The sequence below is a fragment of the Branchiostoma lanceolatum genome, chromosome 12 (assembly GCF_035083965.1).
Source record: "Branchiostoma lanceolatum isolate klBraLanc5 chromosome 12, klBraLanc5.hap2, whole genome shotgun sequence".
Taxonomy (NCBI): domain Eukaryota; kingdom Metazoa; phylum Chordata; class Leptocardii; order Amphioxiformes; family Branchiostomatidae; genus Branchiostoma; species Branchiostoma lanceolatum.
Window position 1 is genome coordinate 13,810,586 of NC_089733.1, and position 10,388 is coordinate 13,820,973.

At 39.4% G+C, this 10,388-nt stretch overlaps 2 protein-coding genes across 3 annotated transcripts; one reads left to right on the forward strand and one right to left on the reverse strand.

Moving 5' to 3' along the window:
- The first annotated feature begins 117 nt into the window (after positions 1–117).
- On the forward strand, positions 118–4,160 carry LOC136446258 (gamma-glutamylaminecyclotransferase-like). 2 transcript variants are annotated; one of them, XM_066444599.1, is made up of 5 exons: positions 118–358; positions 649–889; positions 1,596–1,703; positions 2,316–2,473; positions 3,645–4,160. In XM_066444599.1, the coding sequence occupies exons 2-5, from the start codon at positions 698–700 to the stop codon at positions 3,682–3,684; spliced, it is 498 nt and encodes a 165-aa protein (XP_066300696.1). In that variant the 5' UTR covers positions 118–358; positions 649–697; the 3' UTR covers positions 3,685–4,160. The 2 variants fall into 2 exon arrangements, with proteins under 2 accessions (XP_066300696.1, XP_066300695.1); XM_066444598.1 differs by lacking the exon at positions 3,645–4,160 and having other exon boundaries at positions 2,316–2,945.
- Positions 4,161–4,442: 282 nt separating this feature from the next.
- LOC136446257 (protein CDV3 homolog) lies at positions 4,443–10,288 on the reverse strand. Its single transcript, XM_066444597.1, has 5 exons — positions 9,874–10,288; positions 9,177–9,253; positions 8,427–8,572; positions 7,444–7,669; positions 4,443–6,060 (listed from the first exon to the last, which is right to left on the reverse strand). Exons 1-5 carry the CDS (start codon positions 10,267–10,269, stop codon positions 5,931–5,933), a joined length of 975 nt encoding a protein of 324 aa, XP_066300694.1. The 5' UTR covers positions 10,270–10,288; the 3' UTR covers positions 4,443–5,930.
- Positions 10,289–10,388: the final 100 nt, after the last annotated feature.

The window sequence follows — 10,388 nt, forward strand, 5'->3', positions numbered from 1 at the left end:
AATAGTATTACCAATGTTGTAACTTTGAGAACTTATTGAAACTTGTATGGTTGTTTAGTCAGGTAAAACTTGATCTACAATATTCGCACATTACTTTAGTTGAATTCACTTCGTTTACATGTTGTTGCGTTCTCAGCTGTTCAGGAACCCGGAAGTGCGAAAGTGCTGGTTCATCACCCAAAGTAAAAGCTCATCAAGTGCAAGTTTAATTCGTAATTTCAAAGTCTCATTCACCAGTGTCCTATTTTATATGCAAGCGAAGAAGTTTCAAAATACGATCCTTCGTTTTTTATCCCAACATTTAGTTTTAAGCCTTTTAACGCCAGTGTCTTCTGCCACGTGCTACAATTCATAGAAGGTAAGATGGAAAGTTTACTTCAAGTTCAGTTTTTAGATATCCTCGCCTTCTCGTCTTTGACCTTTTGAAGCTCAAACACCAGACAATTTGAGACAAAACATGTTTTACTTTGCCAGACATTGTTTTTACGCACTTCTTTTAAAAGTTTCAAGAGAGATAGATTATTACTGAACAATCATATAAATAGTTTATTTTCAATTATCTTCATACATTGAGCATAGTCATAATGTCTAATAAAGGCAACAAGAGAACTAATGTCTAAAATGTCTGCTTTTTTGGCTTTGCCATAGGGGCGAAGCCTTTGATTAGGAACTGCCATCTTTGGGAAGCCGTTCATCCATGATGTCCATGATCCGTGTGTTTGTGTACGGGACCCTGAAGACAGGAGAGCCCAACTATCACTACATGGTGGACGCGGCCAATGGCGTGGCGAGGTTCGTTGGTAAAGCACGGACTGTGGACCGCTGGCCACTGGTTGTGGCGTCAAAATACAACATTCCGTTTCTACTGGATCTCAGGGGTCAGGGAGAGGTCAGTTCACGTACTAGGTCATAGGAAGTTCAGTTTACAAAGGTCAGAGGTCAAAAATGGAGAAAAGAGGAAAGGATCCAATGTCTGGAAACTAGATTACTCGTTAACCTTCTCCCTAACGCTGTAACCAACACAAATTTGGTGCTAAAAGGCTACTTCAGAAGGGAGAAGGTTAAGAGTACTAATATATAAGTCTTCACCTGTGTAAGTTTCTGTAGTCTACTATTGTTCACAATAACTAGATGTACAAGCTTGTTTACTTTCAACACTTTTCTTATACTGTAGCTCATTTTAACTTGAAGGTATAAAGTGTAACACAATCCCTACCTTATCAAGTGAACCATAACAGCACTCTTTGGAAGCCTTGACTTTCACAGGTAACTTTAAATGCAACAAGATAAGATATATCACATGTTGTCTTTGCTTTGAAACCAACATGCAAATTAATAATAAGTTTATTGCAAATTCATGCCCGAAGGCTAAATATAAATAACATACATAAAAGAACAGTGTACAAAATAGGTATAAAAGCTGCTTATCTAAATTATACAAATGTAATTGTCTATAACTAGTGAAGGGTTTGACTTCTCTTTTGTAAGCAATGGAAGACGTAATGTCCCACCTTTTCTATAATTTGTGGGTTTTTGGTAGTTAAAAGAAGAATAGTCTTAATAATATTAATATTAATATAATTTCTTTCATTCAGCGTGTGGAAGGTGAGATCTATGATGTAGACCAGAAGATGGCAGACTTCTTGGACGACTTTGAGTCTCACCCTAAACTCTATCAAAACACAAAAATTGTCATAGAGCAGGTACGTTCTCCCATCACACGTTGGTTTGGGGTGTCTGACACTTGGTACTTGGTATTTTTTACCTGTACCTTAGTCCTACCAGGTAAAAGATTCTCACAGGGTATACTCAAGATTCACAGGACAATCAAATTAATGGATACTACTTATTGGACTATACCGGTATGCAGCCCTAGTTCAAACCTGTATTTTGCATGCCTCTAAATTTTTATCATGACATTTCTTTTATTCTAAGACTAATATTCTTATTCCATCTAGTGTGTCATTATGGCATCAACAACATATACAGTACCTCGTTTATATGCAAAACTATATTTCAGAGTCCAGAGTTCTGTACAAGTTGTACTATAAATCCATCTAATATTGCAGTTGGTAATTTTAGCGGTTGGGGGCAAAGGTGTAGTTAATGGCATTTCATTTCAATGGTGTGCATAAAGTTCTTGCCTCAGCAGGCGTGTGTGATCTAGTATGTGCAATGATTAGATTTTAGTGGTTGAACACTGACTGTGAAAGTTGCTAAGCTACCATTAACAAATCAAGAATTACAGTAATATGCATGCTTCTAAAATGGTTCTTATTAAGTTTCTATTCTTGTTAATTCTATTCCACCCATAGCTAACCAACGAAGAAGACCATGACCTTGGAGATGGAAAGGTCACTCACCAATGTTCTGCGTACCTCCTGAAGAACTTCAAGCCTCACATGGCCGAGCTGCCCTGCCTTTCCAACTACAGCAGCCATGGGGTGGCTGGTGTCAATGCCTACATGGAGAGGTACCTCAGAGACCCGCAGGAGGGCTTAGATTTTGTCATCGGGGAAGCTAGATACAGGGAAAATTGACAAACAGAACTTGCTGTTATATTTCAGGGCTCAGGTCCAAACTGGCTGTGACAATCTTTGACATATTCTTAACAGGAACAGATAGTGTGAGTGAGTGATAATCGTTTGTATCAACACCTACATCTGATTAATATACTGGGTGACCCAGTAAAAAGATTATTATTACCAACTCGAGGAGGGCATCACTATCAACTACAATTAGTTGTCTAAAGAAAGTATTGCATGTCTGAAAAATCATTTACCGGTATGTGAAGATACAAATGAAGCAAATATTTTAAATCAACTTGTTTATCACAAATATTCTTTCACACATTTCAGAAGTCAGATCTGAACATTAGTATTTTACATTTCCTAAAGTGTGGATAGGTGAAATTATGATGAAATAAAATGCTTCCAATGAATGTTCTCCAGATTTCTTGCTAAGATAATGCATCAATGAATTAATGAGCTGGTTTATATTCAGTTAAAATTGAAATAATTAAATAAAAAGAGTGAGTTGGTTACTAAGTGTATTAACACCTTAAGAGTGACGACCCACGAACCCAATGAAAATTTTATGAAATGAACACAGGGAACATATGCAAATGTACCTATTGGAAGACACAACGTGCATGTACAGTAGTATGACTGATGCATAATAAATCTAGTGCACACAAAAGTATCTTAGCCTTAGGAAAAAAATATGTTGTGTTTCCAGCTTTAGTCCTGAAAAAATTTGGGTCAGTCGGTAGGGATTCTCTTTTTTTTCTTTCAGATTTCAATGTACAACTGACAAGCGTCAGGCACTGTCTGGTATTTTCAGTCATATTGTAATTATACAGATATAATTTGTAGAAGTACAAGTATATTGATGAACTGAACAAAGAAGTACAATGTTTACTACACTCTCTATTCAAAGCCCTCATCTCAGAGTGAAATACAGAAATCTGTTTTGAATTTCAAGACTCAAATCTCAAAATTTTATGCACATTGCCATTTGACGACCCCAAAAAAGGCTAGGGTCAGCAGGTTTTTGCTAAGGTCCGTCAGGTAACCGGTAACACAACATTTTTTTCTTAGGCCTTAGGTCATCTTTTGCTAATTAGTTTTCCTTCTGACCAACAGTGATGACCTCACAGATGCCAAAGATTTGGACCCTGGATGAGAAGATCCAAGAGACTATCTAGAAGAAGCTGAGATGTAGCGGACGTTTACTCTCCAAGCAGAGGAGTGGGTCCGGCTGGTTTTTGATGGGTTTTTAGACGTTCTTGTTGGGCATTCTATTTTGTCTCGTCTTCTTCATGTGGGTTGGCGACATAAAGAAAACGAGACTAATTAGAAAGCCTGACAAAACGGCTAAAAAAACGTCAAAAACCAGCCTTCTCTGCTTGGAGAGTTGCGGACATGCTCATTATCATCCACTGAACGAAAGCTGTCCAATTTTTTGTGTCTGTGTAAAAGTAAGGTTGATCATACATATGTCCATAACAATCATGTTTTTATGTGTATCCAGATTGCAGGGACACCTAGAAAATAGGTCACAGATCTGAGTTGTGCTCTACTGGTAAATAAATGAAATGTTGCAAAAAAAATGGTTGATTTTTATGTTTTATGATAGCCATAAAGAATCCCTGACCATTATCTGCATGCTTTTTTTGTACTTCTTCTTGTCTTGTTTTATGTACGATTACATACTAATGAACAGAGAGACTGAAAATCAAGTTACCATTCTTATTAACTTTCCCTACAACAATATGACATACACACACTTGTTTGAAAAAGTCTGCATAATCTAAAGATATTGCATGAAATGGTGCTACCTTACTTTGCTACACATGTGGCCATTTCAGTTTCTTTTTATTTCATATGCTGTTGTTTGTATTTACCAAAGCCTTATTCCTCTACAAGTATGACAACATCAGATAAGGTGGGCTGTAGGGTTTAATTTTCAGAAAATTGGGAACGAACAGTGACAAAAACTACCCAGCATATGACTGAAGTTATGACAAATATTTGGTTTCTTTTGACATTTCTGATCAAAGCTGGTGTACAGAACAGTTTTCTTCCCAGCGTTTCCCCAAGCATTTGGCAGTCCCTGTGGTAAGAGTTGTCTCCAAGGCAACCCTTTCCATCAAATGTTATTCAACATACATATCAAGCATTTTGCCAGCTTCTAAAGTAGCAAATTTTGCAGCAATTTGAAGGAGCAATTCATGTGTTCTTGTGACGGTTATCAGTTTATCCAGAATATACGGGCATTCTGCTTGGACTTGGGGAAAGACTGAAACGTGGGATCTAGTTAGCCTCCATCAGGCTTTACTGCAGGCTGAAAAAATACCAGAAATTGGCAGAAAAAGGAAGAATTCTCCCTTTTCTAACAGAGAAGTTAGTCGGATTCAATTGGTCTTGCCGGCCAACTCCTCTGGTAAAATTTTCTCCTTATTCAGCTAATTTCTGCTGTTCTTTCAGCCTGCAGAAGGGCCTGGTTGCGACTAGGTTCTAGTCTCGAAACTAACAGCATACCCAGGTGGCCGTAGTTATGTGATGGTTAATCAGTGCAGTGGCTTTACCTTCATGTGACACAGAATGGCTATATGTAAGGCCTCCGTGGAAAGAGCACTGTAAATCTAGCTTTTCGTATACCCTACAAACATTGGATTATGCAGTAAATAATTCATGACATGAGTCAATCTCAGAAAACCAAAAACAATGAATTCCCCTCATCAACTTCATATTCAACAATTGTTCAAAATAGACCTTTTCACAGAGATCGGAATTATGGCAAATGGAAAGGGGCTGCTCTATGTTGCCATGACAAAGCATATGGGCTGCGTATGTACTGTGTCTGGTCTGGTCTGGTCCATCTTGTCATGGCAACAACTCGCTTCCTCCCTGCACTACCCAATTCTCAATTTTTCCAAGCAGGTAAAGGTTTCTGTAAATTGGCCCATATCTGATCTACAATTCACTGGTCAATGATGTAAAGAAAAGTGCTCATACTTAATTCTGTTGAAGAAAATAAAGATAATCCAGCAAGTAACATACACTGTGTGAGATAAAATGGCTGCATCACTGTATTGCTAATCCTGACACAAGTGTTCAAGTTTTTCCCCTCAGTTTACATTTGCTCTTTCTTCTCTTGAGAATCGTATTTATTTCAAAGTTTTAGAGGAATGCAAAACTCCAACGAGGTTCTGCCAACCCATTACAACACTGGACAAGACAATTGGCAAGGTCCCTTCAAGTTTTGGCACCACCTCAGTGCTGGGGCCATACATTTTGCTGTGGCCACATAGTGACCAAACTACGAGGACAGACCAGTCCAATGTCAGAGAGTTGTATCTGCCCAAAAGCCACCGGAGCATGATTAGTTTCGAGCCCTACAAACTATCTAAATTTATTGCTGTTTTATTATCGTCTACTGAGGGCGGCGTACGGGTTCTGTGTCTCTAGGGGGGCGTTCTTCTCCGGACCGCCCACCCCCCGCGCTCCTCGCGTCACCGTAGAGAACTGTCGGTTTTCTTCCGCTGCTCTCCTTTGTCTGAAAAACATTGCAAAAACATACATGTTACTCATTTACCTTTAGTTACAACATTTTACATTCAGTATTACAAGAAAAAGGAACAATAAGCAAGTTCATGGTTCCAACTGAACATGCAGAGTGTTTCATTGTGGGTTATATGTCAAAGTTCAAGGCCCCTGAGACTAAAGACCTTGCACATGCTAAGTTGGAACCATGAACCCGCTTATTCAAATTTACACTGACAGAAAAATTAGCCATGCACACTTGTTTGAGCATCCATTTTTATGTTGGCTGTTTAATTAAATGGGTGGAGAAAAGCTGTTCCATCCTTCCATTAGAAGGAGACAGAAAAGACCTTCATACAATGACATCACTGGAAGTTTGATGTCTTTTTTTTGTACACTAACCCATTGAGAGAAACATAAAGTCAGTATATGTTGTGCTTTTTGAATCACCGCTACAATTTCAACACAAGCCATGCTACCACAAGTCATCTATACTCACCAAAAATTTCTACAGGGAGGTGGCAAGAAATAAGAGCAAAAAAGAAAGTGTCACAACATTCATACCAACTGACAAAGGCCTAATAAACTGCTGCAGTGAAAAGACAAAGCAATTTTTGTAAGAAATATTCTACAGTGAAGAAGGAGTGACTGAAGACACTGATCTAGAAACCAGGGATAAGAAACTAAAGAGAAAAATGTAATGTTTCAAATGGATTGAAATATCATAGTGATTGAATACAACAAGAGTAAGCAAAAAGTGAGTAATACAGTATGCAGGGAAAGGTGTTAATGTCTAACTCTACCACAGCATTAAACTTGAATGTACACATCAGGAGGTGGGGACAAACTTCATCATGAAGTTTTTGTGGGGTTGAACAAAAAAACAGGATGCTTTGCCCTCCTTCTTTCAGCATGCGCCCTCTTACCCTTGGGGTAGACTCTGTCAGAAGTGGACACTACTGACCATGCCAGGAAACAGGTGACCTCAGTCTTGAACTGAAACTTGTCTGACCATAATTTTCACCTTCAGGAAGCCTTACAATGCCCCATTTTCACCTCAATTTTCTAAAACTCTGCACTATCCCTTCCTCAGTCTCCCCACTCCCTTGCAATGCCCTCGTACAGTCAAACTTGTACCAGTGACCACCTCTACATAAGGACCACCTGGCCAGTGTGACCACTTCTTGGTGGTTCCTTAGATAATTTTTCCCAATGAAACAAGAATACTGTCTTTACTTATTATCTATCCACATTTTCATTGTCCACATTTCATCCGTCCCAAGTGGTCTTCTTGAGCAGTTTTGACTGTACTCTCATACTTTTCCATGTGCTTTTGAAAGTTTTCTATGTGCTATGAACTGCTTGCAAAGAAGAACACAAACATGGCGCCACCCACCCCATGCCCGGTGGTTTATCCTGCAGAGACGCGGCCAGTGAGGGGAAGTGTTGTTCGCTAGTGATCTCGGGTGGAGCGCGGGAACCTCGCTGCCTCCCTGACCAGCTGGGCGTGGACCGTGACTCCTGCGCGGCCATGGCGGCACGCAGGCTGGGAGGGATGTACTTGCTGGGACCAGCGCCCGCAGCGGCTGGGGCTGGAGCAGGGGTTGGCTCTGGTGGTGGTTCTGGACAGACATACAAACAAACAAAATAAAGTACTGTAAAATCAATTTAGGGCCCTATCACACTTGTGCGTACATTTATCTTGAGTGCGCAGGAGCTGTGCATTAATATTTTTTTTGGTTTAAATACATTTTGTGGGGAAGAAGTTGATTTTTACTTTGACCCACCGTTGTTCAGCCTAGTTATCGAACCAAAGAAATGACTTCTTCAGCTGCAAACTTAACCTAAACACAAAACTTGTTCATACGCAACTCATGCGAACTTGTAATAGTTGTATATACACATAAGTGTGAAGGGGGCTTTACATTACCAAGTTCCTGGCAATTAGATATCATAGCACTGTGAAAATCACAAGTTTGTATTATCTTTGAGTTCACGGTTGAAACAATGGTAGTAAAATACAATGTACTGTATGTCCACATAGTAATGAGTTCGTAGAGAGAGGTCACAAAAATTCAACTGCAAACTTAACACTGCAAAAAAGTTCAATCTTACCAAGGACTACTAGAAGGAAATGTACCAGGATTTAAATACATCTATACTATATCTATAGACAATAGCCAAACCAGTCTTTGTCATTCACAAATAACCTGTATTCTTAAATATAGCAAACATGCCTTGCTAAGAATACAGATACAAATCCTTTGTAGTGCTTGGAGTCGACTCCTGAAGGGAGCACGTTCTGTTTCTCCAAATTCTACAGAATTTACATATAGGAAGATACCACTTTGCATTAGGGAGGGACAGGACGATTCTTACCTGCTACTGCGCTGGGCTGCTCCCCCCCTCCTGTTGGCATTCTCCACGGTCCTTGTGCAGATTCCCGCATCGGGAGCGGTTCTCCAGCCTCGTCATATTCCTGTTCTTCCTGCGGAGATGGCTCTTGTTCTTCCTGCCTCTGTTCACTGGGAATAGAACACACACAAAACACAATATTCAACAGAATGTGGTGGATATGTACTAAATCTCAACTTTCATAGTACAATAAGTACATTTAGACTGCCACATTCAAAAAAAAGTTTTATCCAGACCTTTTGAAAAATGTCTTGAAAACGTGGATATCTGATGTGAGGTAGACACTGGCCCAATTTACACACAAGTTTTTCGGAGTCGACTCAGGGCTGAATGTGGGGAGCTTTGGGCTGCCCAAGTGGATGCTTTCCTACTAGAAAACGCAACTTGAGTGGCCTAAAGTTCTCCTTGCACAGTCCTGAGTTGACTCGAAAACTTGTGTTGAAACCCAACTATATATAATCAGAAGTACCTGCATAACTTCATTTTCATCTGCACTTACCTGTATTTGCAGGTGGTACAAATGCACTGTACTCTGAGATGACAATGAATATATGAGTGTATTAATGGTAAAATCCTGTTGTGCTGTTAGATTAGTTATTAGTAATAGAACTGAAATTAACTATTTTTGTGTGTATCTAGAAAATTCTAAAGCCATCTTAAATGTCTTTAAATGGTTACGACTAAAATATGTGTAAGATTTTTTATTCTTATTACCTGATGTTCAGGGATGCTATCCTTAGTCCGCTGTAGTCTTTCTCCTCTGGCTCTTCTATCTGTATCCAGTCAGCATCCTGGAGGAATTCAATCAATCAATAGATAATTCGTCTTCAAGCATATTTAGTGGCTGATGATACTGAAAACCTCTTTTGCAACTGTGTTGGGCTGACTTTGCAGCCATCAGAAGATGCTTCATGCCATATGGATAACTTAAAACAAATAACATTACATCTCTTATCAATAAATAAATATTTCTATATATTTATTCATAATGAATATTTTTCATGGATGACTTACTTTTTTAGAACCTGTTGTGGTACGTTTTACAACAGTTCAAAAACTTAAAGATAAGATTGAAAGGGTGTACCATCAACACCAGTGTTTTGAAAAAAAAACAGTTGTTCAAGACATGCTTGGAAACTGCCAACAATCTGTTATGTAATGAAATAAATTTACAAAATATTATGAAATAAATTATCATCACACACTTTGCATATGATTTCAGCTTCATTTGATCCCCAGAGTGTTCTTTCTCATACAATATCATCAGCTGTTTTTAAGCAGTTTATTCGCTCCTTTACGTCAATGACGTAGTCTGCTAGACAGAACTAGATCTTCGTACACGTGACAAACCATAACGCACATAATTTGTCAGCCCCCCTCCCACACTTTTATTAGATAATTCATACGTTACCTCTTCCACCGGCGATCCTTCCTTACTAGGCCCCTTGTCCACCTTCTCGCCTTTTTCTTTCTTCTTCTTCAATACCTTTTTCTTGCCAGGACCTTCTAGCTCCTTTGCAAGAACGTCTGTGCTGATTTTCCCTTTCTTCTTCTTCCCTTTGCCTTTGGATTTGTCTTTTTTGGCGAAAAAATCATCCAAACTTTTGGCATCTTCTACGGGGTCTACCTTTCTTTCCTCTTCTTCTGACACCCCTTCTACCGCTGAGGCGACCTCCTCTTTACCTTCCTCCATTGTGATCAGGTCCTTAAGGCAGGAAAAAGAAGGAAACTTGGGGAAATATTGTAAGATTTTTGTCCGGTTCTTCTGGCACGACACTTCGCATGCCGGACCCCAGCTGTAGCGCATGTGCAAGCCGCTGTTCTCGCGATTTCTCGACGTTTCTCACGATATTGCGACATGGTATTTTGGCAACGCCTTATAGTGAACCCTAAATTTTAGCTCGAAATACCCTCGCCACCTGCAAC